Here is a 24,065-nt window from a genome sequence, read left to right on the forward strand (position 1 = left end):
TTTATCATCATTTTTGACTTTAAATGTAAGGGATTTTATGATTTTCTGATGTTTGCTTATTTACCTACACTGCAGTCGAACGTGAAACATTTTATCATGTTTGAAGGTTCGTTAATACCAGTACAGCTCAAATCGCCAACTGCACGTTAACAGCAGTAACCAACACGATTATATTCATATCTTACATGTCACCGAAACGGGTCTACGTGACGAGCCAGAATGTTAAATTACAGAAAACACAAATATCGGAAGGCAAAGATCGAAAATCGAAAGATCTTAAGTCGAAAGATAAAAAAAGGGTGCATGGTAAACGGTACATACTCATTTAATTTGCGCGAGCAGGATACAACAGCAACAAGAGCAACAGGCTTTTCCTCCCGTATTAATGTGCGCGCGCAGAATACGGGAGGAAAAGCCTGTTCCTCTTGTTCCTGTTGTACCCTGCTCGCGCAAATTAAGTGAGTATGTACCGTTTAACATGCACCCTTTTTTTTGATCTTTCGACTTAAGATCTTTCGATTTTCGATCTTTGCCTTCCGATATTTGAAGTGTTGCCGTGGGCATATGAATATTTTCAGACACGTCATATTGTGACAATATTGACTAAAATTCTTTTTGTATACATTTACATATGTGATATCTTTAATACACGAGACATATTGTGATATCTTTAATACACGATACATATTGTGATCATTCATAGATTTTAAAACTATTAACACTTATTTTGTATTGGGTCAAATTCGCATTTAAGAAATTCAATGCGACAATTCTTAGATACATTTTATCTAAATTGCGTATTATCATAGTTTCATATTGTTAGTCGCACTAAGAACCATAAAAACGGAGCGTGAAGCTGGCGACGTCAAAAAATTACTTAAGAGGGTTAGGTCAATTTATAAAATTACTTTGGCGTTATATGTAAAGCACATGTTATTAAGTGCATATGTTCATATGTATAGAATTGCTTTGGATGCATTATATATTTATTACCCAATTACAATTGGAGATATTTCAAATTTAATGACGTATTTTGAATTTCTCAGAACCTTTTGTAATGGCATCTACGTAATGCCAGATATTTACCTTAGAGTGTATTTATGAATGTACATACGTACAAATATTTCGGTCATATTGTTCGTGAAGAATTTCATACCAATTACATCAAGTTTAACCGTAGACAATGAGAAAAGTTGGCGGGTACGGGACTGATTGAATCGAAACGTGTCTAATTAATACGCCACTTGCGATCATACTTGTGCGAAAATAATTAAAGGAAACGGTTTTAATAAGATTTCCATACATTATTCGAGTTGTTTTCTCGTGTAGAGTGTGTTTGTAGGTTGAGAGGACGTGTTTCAGGTACCTATGTAGTACATATGTACATATGTACCTACGAAAACAAGTAATCTGCCTTTCGCGTTCGCAATAAGCCGCTCTCAAATACGCGATCCTTGAAACTCGCCTTTGTGCCGAAACGTACGAAATTGTTTAAACTTTGGGAACCATCGTCGTTTCGTCGGGAGCTCCTTTGGGGGATTTTTACGGTTTTGTTTTTGCGCACTCTGAACGCAAAATTCACAACAGAAAACAAAACTTACGAGAGTTTCCTCAAATTAAAGTTGAAGTTGTACACGTGGAAAGATCTCTCAACATTCAATTATTACTATACATTTGTAGGTACATACACACATTTATTGTTTATTATATAATTAAACGGATTTATTTGAAGATCGTATTGAAATGTAGGCATTGAATTGAAATGCTTTCTAACAATTTATTCGATTATATTAACGCCTTTGTTTCTTAGCTTCGGTAAAACATGTATAGAACATACCATCAAAGCGTTTTTCCAGTTGATACACGGAATATTACATTAAATCAAGTGCACTCTCATGCAGATCAAAAATGCATTTTAGGAGATTTGATATATTTGTTGTAACGTAGATACATATATTGTACATATGTAGCTACAACTTAAAACAACTTATGCGATATGCTCATATTGTACCTACATATACATATATGATTTTTTGCTTTGGAAATCTTTTTTGATTGAATTATATAGTTTAATGAAATTATTTCCGATACATTGTATTATTGTAATTAACTCTTGAGCGGATGTATCGCTCTTGAGCGCTGCGTCGCCGCAACGGTCCGCGTCGGTTTTTCCGACCCGGTTCCGGTTCCGGTTCCGGACTATCTCCACTCTGGTTAATGACCTGTGAGAGATTCGCAAAAATTTTCATTATGCGGGTATTATACATTCCACTCGGTTTCAGCTCGCTTATCTCCGGTGAAAATCTAATAAAGTTCCTTCGGCGCGGCCGCACAGACACGACGCGATAGTTGGCGGTTGTTTTTTTTTTGGGCATCCCTTTCAAGGACCTCGACGACCTCAGATTTGAATCTACACGATTCACTTTAAATTCGGTCGTAATTGTCGTTTGGAGACTCTGAAATTACTTTACGAAGCGTTGTGATCGTCTTTAAATTCTGTAATTGCCGTATCTGCAGTACATATGTACGTACATACAGTATGTACGTACAAAATACGGCTATTATCGATATCTATACAAAGTAGCGTTGTGAGTGTGAGTTTTTATTTTATTTTAATTTAATGATACAATGAACAATCTCAGCGAACAGTGCAATGAGGATTGAATACATTTTTTTTAAATTAGGCTTTACTTGAGTTCAATTTGAAATGGGTGTAAATTATTTTAGCAATTAATTCCACAAATTTCTTTGAGTAAATGCTACTATGTATAACTTACAGCGAAAAAGTAAATTCAAGAAGCGTGAATGCGCCAACAAATTCAAATTTTACAAAATTTGACAAAAATCATGTTTAGAAATTCGCATGATCGGGATAAAATCATTTTTTGCAGATAAAATCATTTAAAAATCATATTTTCAAGATAAAACCATAACTGTGGGGGTGAAATCGATTCATTTTAAACTTAAGACTTCAGTTACGTTGACTTTGTCATTTATATTTTTATGCACATTAATATTTTATTTTACAGGCGAAAAGCTCAATTTCGAAACTACGCAAAATGTGGAATGACTGAGGCATCACCATGTGTCCATAAAAAACAATAGATTTTAGACGCTTTTGAGATTAACCAGCATTGTGGACTAGTGGTTAGCATATTATGCTTTCAAACGGAATGGTCACGGTGCGATTCCCACCAGTAGCTGTTGGCCAGATCTTGGTTTGTGACTCCAGGTCGAACGTTTCCTTTCAGAGTTTGCCAATTTTTCAGATTTTTATTGAAACGGTTCCTGTAAATTAGCATCTCCTTTCCTATCTCAAATTTCAAATTATTCAGCGTCTTGAGGTTCGCCAATTTCTATAATAAAATGCTGCAAAAATGTCTCCATATATCTCACTGTGGATGATGTTTTTATGAATTCGCTCTGTATAAAATGCTCGTATTAATTGTATTATTGTGTTGTATCTGTATTAGTACACTTGTCGATCTGTAAAGGCATGTACATGTTCGATTGAAATAACTATTAAAATCAAATGTGTTGTTGGAGACGGGTGCTTAGAATCTCCTGGACAGCGAAAATAACCAATGCCTTCATCCTGCAAGAACTTGGCAATAGGCTATAATCCATTTTTCTTAGGCTTATCCCCCCAATTCTTTGGACACATCGCGAGGCGAGACCAGAACAGCCTGAAAAAAATTAGAAAACGTTATGGGAAGCTTTGAAAGCAGAGGTGATAAAGTTGATGAAGCAGAGAAAGAAGTCGATCCCCAACAAGAAGCCCTGACCAGGTCAGGGTCGCCACTGGGAAAACTGTAGTAGTCACTGCAAGATAGGGGGTGTCGAGAAGACTAGAGGACCATGATGGGCCGCATTAATGAAGTCAGAAGACGGGAAAGTCGGGACCCAGAAGGTGCCGCGTATTGTTCAAAGGTTGTAAATGCATTGTTAAAGGTTTGCCGAACCTTTTTTACAAAGGATTTACAACAATGGAACAATGGATAGCACTGTGACTATCCTACCTCTAGTCATGACACGAAGATAAGGACGGAAAAGATCCATCTGTTATTTATTGAACAGTATTTTTACCGACTGAGTTTTTGCAAAATATAAATGTACATTTGTACATACATACATACTTCCGAAATTAAATCTGGGCTCTATTTTTAAAGTATCAAAAATGCATACATCACCTGCAATTATATTACACCATTAGAGAGCGAAGCATTAAAACGAGTGACATTATAAAATATTTCCATTTTTTTTTTCGAAAATTACACACCCTCCCCCGAAATAAAATAAAATAAAAAATCGGCCGACAAATGCTTGACGTTATAATTTCGGTTCTCATATTCAAATGACGTGTTCGCTAATACGTTGGCAATTTATTTCAACCCGTTTGCGCACGCGATTGCCCAACAGCGTCGCAATAATTTAAACGTGTAACGATAAAATTATTGTAAGAATTATTGCCGTCTATTAGAGTTTATATTGGGGGGGGGGGGAGGGTTAGGCGGGTGGCAGTTGCACGACTTTCGGTCCCGACTGTATATACATATGTACATATATGTAGTAGCGAGGCGCCGTGTAAACCCTCTACAGGGTAAACTTCTCACGACTAATTGAGAGAAAACATCCTTAACACATTAAACACAAAATCACGAGTGCCAACACGTTCGGGACCAGCTTAAATCCTCATTGTTCAAATGTATGTAGCTCCGTATGTATGTATTATACCTTCGTTCGTCGGACTATCCGCGTTCATATCGTATGCAAATTCTTGACAACTCTAGAGGAAGTTTATCGAATATTTTCATATTACGTGTTTAGTGTATTCGGAGAAGGGAAGCTTTTAAAAAGTTCCTGTGAAATGAAAATTTAATTAAGTACTCCGTTTTTCAAACATATATACGTATACATACAAGGTACATACGGGTCTACGTGACGAGCCAGAATTTTAAATTACAGAAAACACAAATATCGGAAGGCAGAGATCGAAAATCGAAAGATCTTAAGTCACTTTGCCTGAAGAAAAATCTTCAGTAAATATATTTTGCCAGTGATTACGTATGGATGTTAAACCTGAACATCGAAAGGCAAAATGTTATTGTACGCAAAGAAGTGTGGAACGCTGTATGCTCGGCAAAATGAGAAAAGATATAAAACGGAAAATGTGGCTGATACGTATGACAAGGGTAGTTGACACAATGAAGAGAGAGATGAGATTTAAAATGGCAATAGGCGGATCACGTGGCTAGAAAAATGGACGAAAGGTGAATAAAAGAAGAGCAGGAATGGTTTCCAAGAAAATATAAAATGGTGAAAAGAAGGCGACAAGGAATATGGGTGGATGAAATTGGAAAAATGTGTGGGATGACAAGGATGAGAGTCGCCCAAAACAGAGAGGCCTTCATCCAGCAGTGGATGGTGAATGACTGTCAATGCTGATATGATGCGGTCTCCCTCACGGGCCCGAAAGTGAAACGCCCGAAAACGCAAATATCGGAAGGCAAAGATCGAAAATCGAAAGATCTTAAGTCGAAAGATCAAAAAAAAGGGTGCATGTTAAACGGTACATACTCACTTAATTTGCGCGAGCAGGGTACAACAGGAACAAGAGGAACAGGCTTTTCCTCCCGTATTCTGCGCGCGCACATTAATACTGGAAGAAAAGCCTGTTCCTCTTGTTCCTGTTGTATCCTGCTCGCGCAAATTAAGTGAGTATGTACCGTTTACCATGCACCCTTTTTTTTGATCTTTCGACTTAAGATCTTTCGATTTTCGATCTTTGCCTTCCGATATTTGCGTTTTCTGTAATTTAACATTCTGGCTCGTCACGGAGACCGGGTACATACATATGTATGTCCCATAAGATAATAAATTCTCTCTCTGGGTCTTAATTTGTACTGATTTTTTATATTTCTGTTTTGTCGTATATCTAGTGTCTGATTGTTTGGCCGTTATACATAGTTAGAAGGGCGATATAAGCGATTTATTTTGATTTTTATTTCGGGAGATGTTTACAAGGTGATACTTTCAATAAAGAGGTATCATCTTTATTTGCCCATTGTGTTCTATAATCGGAATAAAAATTCAGAAGACACGATCGCAATAGACGGCGCTCATTTCTATTCAATTCGTGCGATTTTCTTATATATTTTTTACGTCGTATCACGCGGACACGAACGTGACGCAAAGGACAAAGCGAACGGTGTAACTTTCGCAGCCATTTCGGAGTGTGGAGTCTTTTCGAGACGACACATTCTACGGATTTATCTCCTGGAGATACACACAGTGTCAGGGGGGGCAATAAACAAGTTACTACTGTTGTGCGGGGAAAACTCAGACAAGCTTTTCCCGCAAAAAGAATTTCCCGGGACGTTTTTCCCGAACGCCTACTTAACGCCTCAATTCGCCCTTTGCCCATTCAATATACTGACCTCATAGAAATTAGCATAATTTTTCGGATCGATTCGAATTAATTTTTTGAAACATACACTTTTCATATTTTTTGATATAAACGTTAAGAGGGCTGTACACCCGAAACCTTAATTTTGTTACCGTTCCTTTCTTCGATATATATGTATATTGAGTGTATGTATATATTGAGTGAATGCGACAACATATATCAATATATATATATATAGTGAATGCGATAGTTGCACTTCGACCAGATAAAACGTATTTTAAATTGACAAAATCGAGGTTTCGTATTCTCCTATTTTCTTCTCCAAAACTGGACCAATTTTAAAAAAAATTTCATCATCGGTATAAGAAAGATACTTTCTGTGCATCTATCTGCGTATGTTTTTTAAAATCGACCGTTAAATAAGCACGCTGGACTCGTTTCGTGGGTGTAAAAAAGAGGCGATTTTATAGATGTTTGGCGGCTCCTAGCTCCTATAAAAAATAATTAATCAAAAAAATAAAACGATAGATGCACCCCAATGGTAGATATTCATAGCATATTAAAAAATAATTTCTCTAGTGCCATAATTGAGGAAGGGAGAAGTATAGTACGTTTGTATGGACAAGGCGCTGTTGTCCAGCCCTCTTAACTACATATCGTAGGTAGAATTTTTATTTTCTTATTTACATATGTTCATCCTCATTATTCAACAGATATGAACCTACTTATTGTCGTTTTGATTTTATTTTATTGTGGAATGTTTTATCCGGTTCATTTTCCAGGATTAGAGTTGCATGAACGCAGGATTACACATGATCGATGTCTCGAGCTCATGACAAGAATCATGAGCTCACATTTTCGAAAGAATCACGGTGCGAGTGCGAGACCGGGCTATAAATTAACGTGCCTAGAGGAGCGGGCGACATACCTGAGTGGCGTATATTTCATTAGCCGGGGTGAAATATACCCCGGACACGTGTCGTTTAACCCTGCCGCTCGCAAATCGACACAGATTGATCAGAAAAACTCGCAGACCAAAGTGGAAACTCAAATTATGTCGCCTATAAGCGTAATTTTTTTTTTGGTTGTGTTTTTCGTCATATAAATGATTTTTTTTTTTGTTTAATAACCGTTTACGTATTGAAACGTAAACGGTGTTTTAAGGGAATTCTGAATATTTTCAAATAGTATGACGTAATGTAGTCGGACAAAACTATCAAATGGACTTTCAACAAATTAAACATTTAATTATCCTCTTCCCAATTACAGTTGATTTATAAAAAAAAGTTTAAAACACAATAGTTTTTTAACTTTTAAGATAAATTACGTTACTATCTATGTATTTAAGTATATTACGTTTTGTTATTTTAATATGAAGTACTTTTTATATTTATTATTTACTTGAAATACTAAGACTATATATGATTTTCGTACGCCGGGGCCAGAATTTTTTTCCGAAACGTGTAATTAATAAATAAAATGACCAAAAATTTCCAAAAAGATGTTATCGATTTCTTTTAATTGGCAAAATTATGTGCAACTAAAAAAATTTATTATATATTACTTTAATATTCATTTGTTTTTTTAAGTAACATTTTATAATAAATAAAAGTAAGATAAAAAATTGAATATAATATAATATTTTATTTTCCAATTATTTTAAAATAATTATATTAAAAATAGAAGCATAAAGCGATTTTTTCAAAAAAATCCGTTGATAGATAAAACAGGACATATTAAACAAATTTACGAAAACGACGGGACTAACGCAAAGCACGTAAAATACGGGACTGTCCCGGCCAAAACGAGACGTAGCCTCCCAAGTTAAAATACGTTTTTGATTGTTTTTCTTTTTTCGAATGTCGGTTTACATATATGTTCACTTAATAAATATATAAATACATATATGTATATATGTATGTATGTATACTATTATATAATATACAATAGTTCATTGTAAACTTGAAGTTTTCCACCAACTTTTCTTTTCAGATGAGCAAATGTTATGTAACTACTTTGTATATTTTTTGATTTATTTTAGTTAATACTTTTTACGTTTCATATACTACTTACTTATACATAGTGTATTCTGTTTGGAGTTCTACTGTTGAATGTTTAATTTTAAAACAGCTAGAAGGAAAGTACAAAATTCACTGAATAAATATGTAGAATTGAAAACATTGAGTATATTATAGTTAACACAGTTAGTGATTCTGATTTCGAGACAATTTTCATTTCTCGAGAAATAAGAATTCTCAATTTAACTTCTTAAATTTCTCGAAAATTCTCAATAAATTTTGATAAATGAAAAAATGTATATAACACAGTAAAGTATCGGTTATTCGACATAATTGGATTCAAGAATACAAATATATGTTTTGGCATTATTGTTATGTAATTTTTGTATGTATTATCTTAGTGTATACATAATTAAAATAAAAAAAAAACTAGGAAAACAGTAAAACATTTCAATTTTATTTTATTAATTATAACGTTAATTTATATAACTTTATCTCTTACAACGTTGATTTTATTGTATTATTACATATGTATGTATGAATTAATATTAGATACATTATTATATATTATTTTTAAAATATCCCTTTAAAAACACATGCCATCTAAAGTAGGGACAGAGATCCCTTGATCTTTATTTTGTTCAGAAATTTTCGACCGTGGAAAAATTTCTCTCGTTTTGTGTTGACGTTGGTTTAATTGACAACAAGGCTTCAAATAAGCACTGTAAATCATTTGTTCTATTGCCCATCGATTCAAATATACTAAATTCTTTCTCTATTAATAACCGTTGCTATTTCACAAAAAACAACATGAAAAGTAAACCTTTTTGGTTTACCAAAAGTGAAAAATATTCTTAAATCTTTTTGCATTCTGCCGATTCCCACGTCTTTGTTCTTATCGGAGAGGTTTCTATAATCTATGTATAATAAGCCAGGTAGAGTAATAAAAATTAATAGTAATAGAAAAAAAGTTCGGTAAAAAATTACGATGTATTCAATGCATTCAGAGGATAATTGAGTATTTCGAAAGATTGACGCGTTTGCAATGTTCAGGTCAAAATAAGATAAGAAAAGTTAAAAATCATTCCCAGACCCCTTCTAAGAAGTATGCACATTAGGTATAAACCCGTCCTTTCTAATGTAGCTTTATAAATGGCAGTGGTTGTAAACTTTTTGAAAATATTAAAAAAAAAATTTTTTTGTATAATAAAAATGTTTTATAAAATTTCTCGAAAAATGAGAATTCTCAATTTGGTATTTTTTTCGAGAAATTCTCGAGAAGGAACACTAGGCACAGTATACACGAACGTACATATATACATACATACATAGGTACATCCATTCTGATTGCCCTTTGTATTATTTGTAGATATTATGTATTACTAACTCGCTGTTCATTGTTTTTGTGTCCCTTCAATAATGTATTTGGAATTATCCCGGAAAAGCAATGCCATTTTAAATTTCAATAAAACGAAACGAAAAAGTTTGCGAATTTAAATATGTAACATAAATTCAAAATCGATGCGAATGAACTGGGTCAAACTGAAAATTTAATTACGCACCTACGGAGAATTTTGCGTGCCCTCTCAGACAATGCAACAAATTTATTTTGAAATTAATTATTAATCATAATATAATCATTTTTGCTACAACGAGGGCAATGTGGTTAACTCAATATTTTCTACGTACATAAATATACATACGTATGTATGTACATATATACTACATATATTATATATAAATTTCGCTCAGAGCTCTTTGACAATAATCATACGCGATGTTTTATTGGGTCTCGAGAGACTCGAGATCCCATATACACACCGCTACGATTTATTTTATCGTAATTTATCTCTTTGGACAATGTGTAATGTGTACGCGACCTTAATTATTAGATATAACATGCGCGAAAATTTAATTTACGAATCGAACCATTCGAAAATTACAACCCTAAATTTGTCGGATCGTTTTTCCACCACAATACTAAGCTTGGACATTGAAATACGATTTCAGTTTGCTTATTACAAGCTTTATATTAGTTTCACTCTGTTAGTTAATGTGAATAGCCTAGTTGAATTATCGGTATGAAAATGTTTATTTTCTTCAAATGGAAAAAGTTAAGGAAAACGAAGTCCCTCAGAGGCTTTTTTCCAATTTTAAAACTGCACTTGTCAACGTTCATTTATACTAGCACAACACGACTGGAAACTGCACGTAAACAGCAGTACGAAATTTATTCTCTAGAACTTACATTCTATTTATATACATATGTTCCCTAATATGTGAGTACTGTGAAAAATGCAGCCGTACTAATGAAAATGCTGTCATGCAAATATTTTCGGAAACGTCATATTGTGACAATATTGATTCTACGATACGACGCAAGCAATATTGCGCCATATCATAGCACTTTGTAATATAAATGTAAGCCGATTTTGCGATGTACTCGTACAAACAAATATGAATGTTCCAAAAACGGGTGGTGCTGTATAGTATGACCAGAAGTAGTCTGTTCTGTGTAATGCTGTGGCTGGATGTTGACGTGCAGTATATATACATATATGTATATATATATATATATATATATATATATATATATATATATATATATACATATATACATATACATAATTTTAACAATGCATTATAGAGACTTATCTATGGATAAATTTGCATATTCGCAGAATTTTTTTAATAAATCAGCGAATTCGAGATGCTCTAAACTCGAATTTTTCGAGAAATAGAACTGGATTGCCAATTGTTTGGAACCGTTTCAATGAAATCAGATAAATTAGCAAACTGATAAAAAAACAATAGACCTTAGCCTACTGCTGTGTTTTGCTGTGATGCTGGCAAGACCTTTGTCCTTATCCAAGGTCTGGCCAGCAGCACAGCCATGGATTGAACCTGTTACCACACAATTGAAAGCATTACACGCTAACCATTGATCTATGTTGCTGGATAATACAATTCGACTCTTGACAATAGAAGTAAATAGAAATTCCATTGTCTTAACCTGAAAGGTCTAGGAACAGGCGTACTGCAATACCTATCCACAAAAACGTTTTCCACGAGCCACCACTACCTAAAATACAAATCAAACTAGGAAGACATTTTTTCTGGATAGTTTTAATATTTGCATTTTATACATATGTATGTACATACATACATATATGAAGATATATTACAATATAGACACAGTTTTGTAATATCAAAAAGAGATATAATAATATGTACATATGTATACATATGTAGTGTGTATCAAGTGACCAGTGAGTGTTGGATTGCCGTGTTGATTATTTTTCGATGAATGAGTGGAAAGGGTTTGTTTTGGGATTGGAAACATTACACGAATAAACATGACTTTCGTTTCTCGGCTACATGACTGTCGGGGTATTCCAATATCCCAATAGATTCCAATTAGCTTATTCCACATACTGGTTTAAATACACATTCAGGCTTTACAGAGCCCAATCGGACCGTACAGGTATACTTCGTGTCACGTCTCGGTGATTAGGCGTTAAGTGGCCGCGTGCCGGCCCTGAGGGGCGTTACTTACATGACTTCCCTGTTAGCGCTAATTCGACCACATTAACCCCTTGCCCTCTCCTGCCTCTTTCCTCTTACTCCTCACCCTGATATTTCCCTTGTACTGACGGGTTGTAGGTGGTTCTTGTGTGGATTTATCTGAGATGCCCCCTGCTCCTTTTTCTAAGTCTCGAAAGATTGCGTTGACCAAATTTAATACTTAACTTGGTAAAAATTCAGTTCAATAAATTAAAGGATTTCTTAGAAAAACATAAAAAACCTTGATTGTCTAAATTAAAAGTACTTCTTTCGGCTTAGGAAAAAATATTGGGGTATAATATTAATAATTTCTATTACAAGTAAGAAATTTCAGTCCGATTTGATGAGTGGCTTGGGAGATAATTTAATTCAAAAACTTAAAAAGGAAGACAGCTATAAGAGGAGGTACCATTTCCGGTCAACTAAAAAAATTGAAAAAAAATTACGGTGTATCGAAAAAAATTTCAGTCACCTATACTAAGTTTCAGTTCGGTGGGACGAATAGTGTTCAAAAAATCCCCAAAATACACCGACACACAATAAACATACAGATACTCACACGGAAACACAGACACACGCACATTTTTTCTAGATCACGAAAACGTGATCAGAGGTCGATTCCGAGTATGAATCAGTTAAAATATGCTTCAAATATCATTGCAGTTGAGCACAATATCTGCGACACAATACAGGCCATACAATTTCGTGGAAACGGTAAGCTTGAATGGCGTCGAAGCGGGTGGAAGAAACGGGTGACAAAAAAATGGACTATGACTGTCATTGCCCATCCCACCATTGTTCATTATATACTAGAGCTTGCAATTTACAATGAATTTTCAGAATTAAAATATGCTCTCAGGAAACAAATCATATCAATACTTTCGTATTTTAGACTTGACCTGAATTTTGTGCATATTTGTCCCGCAGATGAAAATACTCGTTCTGATTCAAATGTTGAAATACAATATTTTTAAAGATTTACCACGAGTTTTTTTTGAGTTCCAAATATGACATTGTGTACATCTTTTTTCGGTTTATCCACTTTATTTTTTTCGTTTATTTTTTTATTTATTGCTAATTTAAGCTTTTCTTCCAGTGTTAATATTTCGACTATTTCTATTTCATTTCCTTCTTTGTCTTTTTGTTCAGAAATTTCATAGTTCTCATCCCTCAAAAATTAGTTATATCTATGATTTTTTCCATTATTGTAGTTTTATTCGTTATATTAAATACTCCATATTCATCAAAACCATTCATTGTATCAGGATCATTAAGAAAATTAACCAAGTCGGAATATATCGTTCTTCTTTCCTTTATTCGAGTTATAAGCTCTTCTTTAAGTTTCATGACCAAAAAAGAACTGTATTTAGACAGTTCATCAAGCATACATTTCAATGTTATGTCGGCTGTATATGTTATAGATTTATTTCTTCACGACATAGAGCTAATACAGCTATTGTTACCGGTTGTAATGCCAATATTATGTCAGAAATTTTATCAAATTCAATATTATAGATTTTTATCTCCGATTTTATATCAATCAAACTTTTTAAGATCGCATTTTTAATTTCATAAAATCGTTCCAGCATTTTCAGTAAAGAATTCCACCGAGTTTTGCAATCTCGATACAAAGTAAGCTCTTTTCCTAATTCGTCTTTTATATGTTTTTGAAGATTATGATTTTTTAAAGGAGATCTTCTATACAAATTTACTATTGACCTTATTTAACATATAAATAAATATGTATTTAAAAAAAAATTCAATAAATAAGTATTTTATAAAATCTATAATTCACAAATTTTTTTTATTAAATATAAAAAAGAATGTATCAATGCAAACAGAGTAGAATATAGATCTGAATACGAATGATCATAGAATATTCTTCGTCCTCTTGTCTCAAATCAGCTAGGATCAGCTGCAGCGGAGCATTCGGTCACCGCATTCTGATAACCGTAGACACCAGTGTGACACGTAACACACAGTCTATCTGTGTTGCCAGAGTCGAAAAACAAGACTCCCCATTCCACATGCATATACCATGCCTGTAGCTGTCCTTAATTCGCCAAAAAATCATTTCCGGTAATTATCGGTAATTTTCTAATTTACCGGTAATTACCAAAGGTGTTTTTTTGGCGATTTACCGGTAAACCGATAATGCAACCTCTATTATATACTCGTAATGTTGTTTTATGTTTTTTTCCATATTATTTTTGTAAAAATAATATTTTTAATGAAATTTCTGCCAGCACCGTAATCCCGGTATTCAAACTAGTTTCAGCACTGGGATTCACGGTACCAGAAAACACCGGGACCCCGGGATTGGAAGCCTTAGTACATACTGTTATGTACCTCGCTTATCAATGAGGAGTGCCGGACTTTGCCCAACCCATTGTTATGTACATACCTCGCTTATCAATGTAGTTTACTAACCAGTAGGGATAAGACACACCATTTTTTTGTGACATACCTAAACTGATAAGACATACCATTGATGTGTGACACAACTAATTTACTAAGTAGAACGACACGTGTCTTCAACAGTTCATTGTTTTAGAGAAAAGTATATAAACTGATAGCATTCAAGTCAGTCATCATCATTGATTCGGCAGATGACAGTCGTTAGTCATCATCACCAAGACTCCGAGAATGGTAGTCATCACCAACAAGACTCCAAGAACGTTAGTCATTAATATGGTTCCACAACATAAGGTACAATGATATAAGATCCAACGACAAAGGTTCTACGAAAGAAGATCCATCCGTTAGAATGTCCACCTGATAAGTGATCCAGACAATAAAAAACCCAGATGATAAAACGTCCGACCGAAAATTATCCAACCGGTTAAAGGTCCAGCCACAAAAAGTCCGGAAACAAAATATATAAAAAAGTGATGAAGCCGGTTAAAAAAAACTAGTAATAAATAAATACATGCTAGTATCATATTATTATACATATGTATACAACTTGTTGACTCAAAATTTGCACAAATCAAATAAATTCACAGTATTGTGTAATAAAACAGTAAAAATAATGCGCATTCGTTTAATAAAACGTCATACGGGGGAGAGTATAAATTGTTAATGTGTTATTGATTATTGCGCAATATTTACTCTGCAAGCGCATAACGCATCCCGGTTCAAACATTTGCACGCGCATATTTATGAATGTACACAATTGACTATGCATCATTGAGTTTTTCCCGTTGCATCTGCAACTGCATACATATATTACCATACTTAATATTGCTTTTATTTTTTAATATATTATCAGTTTTTTAGCAATTTACAATAGCTCCTGTTCATAAGAAGGCAAGATTTTGTTATATTCAATTTAATTTGGAATAGAACCGTTTCGCAGGTGTGTTATTAATAATTAATTTAATTTGGTGTCTTAATTAGTGTTCGGTGTCCACATTAACGTTGGAGTGGTGTACTGGTCGGACCTTTTGGGCCGTCTAAATTACTATACTGGGCGCTTAAAACGGAAGTATGTCATGAGGCTTGTGTGCTTTTGAATATATTATAATTAGTGTAACGAAGAACCCTTTCCGGGGTCACTGTATCTTCTTTGGTCCCACGGTTCGGAGTTATGGCTATGATGAAATTATTACATTGAGTCTGCCTTTGAATCAACAAGTCTATGAAGTGCACATTTAATAGACGCAAGTATATATTTTTGCAATTCGTATGTATGTACATATAAAGAATCTGTCGTATAAGACGGATTTAAATGTAATGTAAAAAATTATAATGACAAATAAAATTGCTACATATGTATGTATGTATATGTATATCAATTAATGCAAATATTGATTATAATATTTTTTGTTTCATATTATATATGTACATATGTTTGTATAATAGTAATATCTACGAACACGATTAAATGAGTGTATCTAAAAATTTTACCACGACTTTTAATTTCTTGATATTGTCACTAAAATATGACTTCATACATATGAATGTATGTATGTACATTTATATCGGTTTTTTCGTTTGCTAAAAATTTGGTTAAAGCACACATAAAATATACATACTGTTATACCATAATGTATTTCTAAAAGAACGAGAAGAGTGCATTAAAAATGAAACTAATTTCTATTTTTTGAGAAAAAAAATGTACGCGTATGCGTATAATCGGGTATTCTTCGGGTCAGAAGTCAGAACCTTAATACGTTTGTGGTCATTAATTTATATTAAATTGATCAGAATTAGAATTTATATAACACTAGCTGAACCCGGCATGCGTTGCAATGCAACAATGACGCATGAAATTCCCGTTCCCGTTCCATTTCCCATGTGTCGGAAAAACGCGGGCAGCGAACTCATTTAAAATTAGTCAATTATTTGTTTATATAACACGAAAAAATGTATGGAAATTCGTGCAACAAACAAGTTGACGGGTGTGGCATGTCCCATCTACCTGCATGCATTGGTCTGGTCGCCCTCAACCAAGTCGCTCGCAAGTCGCACGGTGCGGCCCGACCCTTACAACGCAGGTCGCGTCGCGAAAACATTTGAAATTATTGCGTAGCAATGTCACTCATTCCCGTTTTTCCCCTTTTCCGTTCCCGTTTTTGGCCGATTTTTTTTCACAGTAAGCTTCCCGGACATGCACACAATAAATCCTGAACGTTCCATCGTACAATAACGCATGCAATTCCCGTTCCCGTTTCTCGATGCGTTTCGATAAGTGAATGTTTCAATTTCATATTAATACTTAATAATGGAATGAAATTATAGTTAAGTATAGGAACGCATACGTGACAGACAGACAAACATTGATTTATATGTATCCTAGCAACCGGAAACTGTTTTAAAATTCCCAACCAAGAACAAGTCGTCTTCCAGTCGTCGAAAAGTTTTATTTTTTACCCCGAACGTGATGTAAGTCTGGGGTCTGGTGCGAATTTCCGTTTCGCAAACGGACGCCGCAAAGTTGCGAAACATATTTCCGTTTCAGTTTTGGTCTGGACGCTTCCTGCTGGGACTTCCGGTCCTCGTAGTCCCCCTCGGCTCTCCTTCAGCGCCCCGACTTCCGGCGTCCACCGCGACGTCCCCCCGGCAGCTTCCGTCACGTTCGACGTCAACCTCATCCCGTCTCATCCCACAGGAGCCGAAACGGAAAGCTCTCAAACTTTAATGGACGCCTTAATGCGGGACGCGGATTTGGACGTTTGTGCTCCTTTTGTATTCGTCATAATCCGACGTGATGTTTTCGCGCACGCGCGCTCGCATACTAAATAAAAGCTCGTTTAAAACTACCACTGCGAATTATCGAGTCGTCCCTTGTGAATATTTAACGCCTCTGCTAAACAAAATGGAAGGTAGATTACATCTCTATATAAAATATAATATAATGTAATGGTTGTAATAAAACGTGTAATTTTCTTCCATATGTGAGGACGGATTATATTGCAATAAAACAGCTTATTATTTTGATTAATGTTCGTACTCATAAGTGTTCTACAATTTTAGGGTTATGTCCATAATTACTTTTGATGGTAATGTTTGATTCATCTTGACTACTTATAAAACACCACATTATCTGTAACTATATACATATGTACATATGAGCCGTTATATTTGAAAGTGGCGGAAGTCTAATTTTCAGTTCCAAAAACACTATTTCTGTTTGACTTAATTCTCAAAATTTTATCACTTTATTTTTTCTGCATTTTTGAGCTTATCCGCGTATCATCATGCAAACACATGTTTCTTATCTGCCATGTTGTAAAGTATCATTTAGAAGGGGTTTTATTTTTTTGTTTTATTTGCTTTCTGGGAAGGACGGAATGACAAATGGTCAAACACAACGATTATTTTGATCTTGTCTTCTTTTTTATTGAACCTCAACAGTCACCACATTTATAGCTACAGCGTAGCTCACTGTTTCTCAGTGGAGAAGGTCGTGGGTTCAAATCTCAGCCGGAATCGAGTAATCAGTTATTTCCATTTGAGATATGAAAAGTTATTAAAAACCAATATCAACCGTCTCCTGTTAGAATTTTCCAATTTACGTATCTTAATTGTTTTATCAGATCCAATAAAATCGGCATCCTCTCTCCATAAGTTTCTCGCAAATTTATCGTACATCGAATTTGTTGATTTTACCAGTTTGTACATGATGCTATTGTATTGTAATGTTTAGAATTGTTTAGTACTTATGTATGATACAAAAATTTAACCATGTGTCGTCTTGTGGCGAACTGCTATGGCACCTACATATAATAGAAATGTGTGTATAAAAAATATTGGAGACTCTATTTGACATATACCGTAATACTATAATATTAATTAAAGAAAATAATAAAAAGGAGTCAGTCGGAACGGTTGATTATTTTACGACTCCACAGCCCTGGTAAAATCAACAAAATCAAAGTATTTGGAAAAAATATAGTCAAATAATATAGTCAAAAGGGGTCTACATCACGGCATCGAAAGTCGAAAAATCGAAAAAGCAAAGAACGAAAATCGAAAAGAATGTATGCATGGTAAACGGTACTATGCATATATGTATAATATATGTCAGTGGCATGCTGTGAAAATAATCTCTATTTTTGTCGTACAACCTTGCTTAATGTGCGCGGGCAGGATACGGGAGGAAAAGCCTGTTCCTCTTGTATCCTGCTCGCGCAAATTAAGAGAGGTTGTACGACGGGGGGGAAAGAGAGTTTTACAGCACGCCACTGATACATACATATATGTAACATATATACTAACCGTTTTTCATATGTATTCATGGTAAACGAACATTTTCAATTTTTCGAATTTTCGATGCGGTGACGGTCACTGAGTCAAAAGTAATCACAAGTGACTCAATCAAACTGCAATAATATATAATACTATTAAGCACTTATCTTAATAAATAATAAAAAAAAGTTTAAATTATTCTATAAAAAGAACCACTTTTTCGTGATTTTTCTCGAGATAAATCGATTCGTTGAAAGCATTATTTAAAATAGATTTTTATTTCATATTAAACTTTCCCTTGATTTTTACAATGTATGTACATAGGTCCACCGTGGGAAATTTTAATTTTTTGCTTCGGCCTATGTGGAATTATATTGTGTAACATCTTCCCGTATATGAAAATCAACCGTCATGATAAAAAGTATACAGTGATAGACTGTCGGAATTTTTTACCCCGCGCAGTCTATCATTTGAAAATGGAGTGAAAGTTTTAATTACCCCCGCTATTGTATTTCGGTTGGGAATATTTTTGTTTTCGGTTCGATTGTGCGAGCAGAACGCGCCACAGCAACTAGCCACCCACCATAATAAATTATTAAAGTTAGTAATTGCGGCTGTAAATTTTCATTAATAATCCGAAAGGTCGATCGGCAGCCAGTTTCCACAAAGTTTCCAACCAAAATGGATGACCGATGTTGCGGAAACGAAAAACGGCCGTATATGTACACTAACAAAACACCTCAAACGATTAATTCCATATATTGTGCTACGTGGATAAATTCGGACCACATTTCTAATTTAGAACTTTTCTATATTATTTCAGAGATTTGCTGAAAGGGCTTCAATGCATCCATTCGTACACGAGGAGGTGCATGAGTGCCGAACATCGCACTCACTTCAAACGCTTGTTCAAAGGAACTGGACAGGCTGTTCACGAACTGTGCAATGAGGGTCCTTACCAAAATGAATTCTTATCCCATGCTCCTTGCTTGCAAGAACTTCGTCCTCAATACGAACGCTGTGCTGCCGATCATCATGCTGCGGTGGCTGCACTTTCTACCAATCACACAGTTGCAGATCCCGTTGCCGTCAAAACAGTGTGCTGGTAAGGATATATACATATATACATATGCTATGTACAATGATTTTATACTAGCAGTGAAAGTATACTTTCACTGGCGTTTTAAGGAATTCATATTCCGAATACTTTTACTTCTGATACTTCCATTAATGTTGTGTCTTCTTCTTCTACCTCCAAAAAAGTTTTTCAATGTCTTCTTCAGTGTATAAATGTATAATTCACATTAGAAGGCAAATTTGATGATGTTAGACTAACTTTTGCAGTTTGTCCAAATGCAGCGTCATATGGGAACCGTTTGATTCCTGAATGGAATGCCCTATTTTTCATAAATTGGACAGTCCTGAGTCCTTTCCTCCAATTAGTGCTGTTATGATGCAGCATCCAGGTTGACAGCTGTTTTCAATGTCCTGAGTTCGTGAAAGTGTACTTCTCATAGTAAAAGTATGATTTCACTGGGGAATACGGATTCATAAATAATTGTTTCATAATAATAATTCCACATAATTGTTTCGTATGATACAATTTATTTACAATCTGTCTGGTGAGAATCAGTTTATATTATGTATTCCGCTCTTCATTTTACTTACATATATCGTCTCTTTCATTCGCTTTTTGAATATGATCCACATAACCAAGTCAAAATTTGATTATTCAGATTATCCGTGTTTTTCAATTATCCGTGCCCTCTCTCCCCAGCATTAGCCGGGATAATCGAGAGTATACTGCATTAAGTTTTTAAAAGGTCAACTATCTTCTGTATATGTACAGTAAATTTCCCAACTGATGGTAGAAACACATCGCTATATCTATGGACCCGTATAAAATATGCCGTATATAAAACTGAGAAAAAAGCTTAATTTTAACTTATGTACTTACATATAACACATATATACCTCGAAAATATTATCCAATGCAAATATTGAATGATCAATGGACTCGATTTAGTAAATATTTATAAATTTTAAAGAAGCATCATTATTGTCGAATTTGAATACATAGGTTAATTGCACATAGAATATTTCAACCTATGACATTTGTAATAGATGTATGTATATATGTACATGGCCACTTATCCTCGTTAACTGATTCAGTGTCTGATATGTTTATTTATACATACATATACATACATATGTATGCACATACATAGAGCCAATATTTACAGATATTATTGTTAACTTTTTTCCCGCTTGAACAAGAAAAATAAATCAATGAGTCGTAATGACGGACCATACTTATTGTTTATGATGTCGAAAAGAAGTTTTTTCGGCGACTTTGACCCTTCATGGTCATTTCTGATATTTTGACCTTATTTTGTACGAAACTGCCAGTATATAAATAAATACGAAAAATAAATAGTAAGTTCCAACTAAAAGATGGCCTTTCAGTGTTGGATAATTAACCATTTTTATTTGGTTGCTCGGCTACCGAAGGCTTTCACTACTTCCAGAGTGGAAATTGGATCTTGTTTGCATGAGATAACCTGATCCGTCTCTTGTGGGTCTTTGCTTCACCCTCCCCAACCCCTGCCCTCCAATTTCCTTCTGCTGCCAACGTCAGAGTCTGGGGAGGCTTTGTTGGGCTTCTTCGAACTTACTTATATTTTGCATGAAGATTTTGCTCTCGTATTATTTTCATTCTACACAATTCGTACTAAAATTGTATTTTTTTTTATTATTTACAGTTCTTTCCACGCGTATATGAGTTGTTCTGAAAGAGTAGTCCGTGACAGGTGTGGAGCTCAATCGGCCGACTTTACCAAAGATTTCCTGAATCGTATAGCTGACTCTTTGATCAAGGTTAAATTAATTTACACATCTACATATTAAAATATAATTTGATTTTTTTTATTTATTCGTGTGGTAATTGTTACAGATGCATTGCACCGAGTACATCGAGAGTCAATGTTCCGATCTGATGTTCTATCATGGCCGTTCTCCAGGATTGGCACCTGCTCTAGCTACACTTCTGTTGCCTGTCGTGTTGACCATGGCAGCTCTGTTGACAACCTCGTCATCCACGTGGACCACTATGAATTAATGTTGGTCACACTTCGATCACATTTAAATCTTGTAAATTGTAGTGGACGGATATACGTATACATATTATATATGAAATATTTCATTAGAGTGTGTATTAATTTTACGTTAATTTATTGATTTTATCGAATATTCAAAACGTGAATTTTATGTTGAGAGATCCTATTAAGAAAGTCGGCATTCTTAATGTAATTTTACATTTTGTGAAGATGTTTGAGCTTATTATATGTTGTGTTTGTGTGATGTTTATAATTTATTATAATTATTGTACCATTTTAATTAAGTGTTCTGTATTTTGTGTATTCTAAAAATATCAAAGCTGCTTATTTTAATTTATATTTCGCTGAAATTTATTTTTATTCTCAATAAATATAAGTTTTTACCATGAAATTTTCGTTTTAAAAATTCTATTTAAGTTTTTATTGTTAAAGGAATAATATAACAACACTCATTCTGGAATGATAAAAAAATATATAAAAGCATACTGTTCAATATTTAGCAGCTACGAAAAACATTGCCTTGTTTTCTTACGTACGTTTTGTATTAACCGAAAACAAATTACCAGTATATGTATATTTAAACCCTGTTACGTCAGCGTGTATGTTTTTGGGTAATTGTTGTGTAAAATTAAAACGAAACGCTTAATCAAAGCGTATGCGAACAGCCCGCTCTGCTAAGTGAAAATTCATTTAAGTTTATTATTCGCTGTTGAATTATCGCCGTAATAATTATATGTATATACATACATATGTATATTGTGCGAAAATACATTATTCGCAACAATGTAACAATGATTATGAAAATTATGTCCCCACATTTTCTGTATGTAGCTCGTACATATGTATGTACATTGTGTACGTTTAGTTAGTGATCGATCTGTGATTCACATTCCACTATTATATTGTAAATAATAATTTTATATATATATATATATATAAATATATATATATACATACATATACAATATACATATAATACATAGCATAGAATTGAATTGTTAAATTACAATCTCTCATAAATCTATCTATTACATTATTTTTATTTCTTTTAGTACATAATATTTAAACCATCGAGTGAAAGTACTAAGTTGTTGAAAGTTGTTATTTCGCGAGTGAGTTTATGTTCAATTTATATATATAATATATCTATGTATGTATTATCATACGATAAAAGTATTATTTATGAGATGTAAAATAATTATTTAAATAAATAAAATTGTAACGAAGATTTTTCTTTTATTTATATGAATCCTTCCTATTCATTTATTAATACTTAATAATCGATAATTATTGTTATAAAGACCAAGGATCATTTTATAAACCCATGTAGATTCCTAAATTAAATATACAAAATAATTCAAAAGAATGAGTGAAATCATGGAAGACCCAACAATAACTGAGTAATGCTGATGGTTGAAATCTACAGACATACATTGAGGATCCCAGTATCAAAGATTTTTCTCCAAATCGTATAAATACATAATGATATATATTTTTTTGTCAAAACGACTATATGTATATTGTTTGTTTCTACATATGTATGCATATGTTAAGCGACTATATTATGTACTAGTTGCCTGTGTGCACATAATTGTGCATTCGGTAAAATATCGCCGGAATCATTCGGATCAACGGAATAATTTATTAATAATTAAATTATTTTTTTTGAAAAATTATTGTTTTATTATTTTGTTTTTGTTGGCCAATCATATGAACGAAGTGATATGCCACGTCTCTTTCCACGATATACGATTCCAAGGGGAGAAAGAGAGTCGGAGCATGCTTACGACATTCAAACGCAGCGCACGCATTATGCTGCGTACGGACCAAACCAACGACGAATTTGGTCCAACGATTTAACCAGCAGGATTAAACCAGTAGCGTACAAAATATCGAAATAAAAATTAAATTTAAAAATTGAAATTAAATATCAAAATTAAAAATATTATTATTATATTAAAATTAAATTCAAATATCAAAATAAAATCATAATCAATATATTAAAATTAAAATAAAATATTGAAAGTTAAAACAGAACATGCCCAATTTAAATAAATTTTCGAGATTGACCTAAAATTAGATCATCAACAATCACATACAGATAATCCTCGACTTTTGTTTGTCGAAGATGCTTTGACTTACGTAGATGCGCACTAAGATCGAAAAAAAAATCAAAGAATTATTATTTTTACTTCCCCGTAATGCGCAGCTACTGAGCATATATTATGTGTAAGTATGGGTGACGTCTTCGATCTCTTCAACCCGAGA

At 33.8% G+C, this 24,065-nt stretch overlaps 1 protein-coding gene across 1 annotated transcript in view; it reads left to right on the top strand.

Moving 5' to 3' along the window:
• Positions 1-22,185, top strand: part of LOC143910535 (uncharacterized) — a 90,928-nt gene extending 68,743 nt beyond the window's left edge. Inside the window, exons 3-5 of the mRNA XM_077429044.1 lie at positions 19,505-19,786; positions 21,444-21,558; positions 21,635-22,185. Coding sequence (XP_077285170.1) covers positions 19,505-19,786; positions 21,444-21,558; positions 21,635-21,799 — 562 coding nt within the window. The 3' untranslated portion in view covers positions 21,800-22,185. The remainder of the gene's footprint in view (positions 1-19,504; positions 19,787-21,443; positions 21,559-21,634) is intronic.
• Positions 22,186-24,065: the final 1,880 nt, after the last annotated feature.

Source organism: Arctopsyche grandis, chromosome 4, assembly GCF_051622035.1.
Source record: "Arctopsyche grandis isolate Sample6627 chromosome 4, ASM5162203v2, whole genome shotgun sequence".
Lineage (NCBI taxonomy): Eukaryota > Metazoa > Arthropoda > Insecta > Trichoptera > Hydropsychidae > Arctopsyche > Arctopsyche grandis.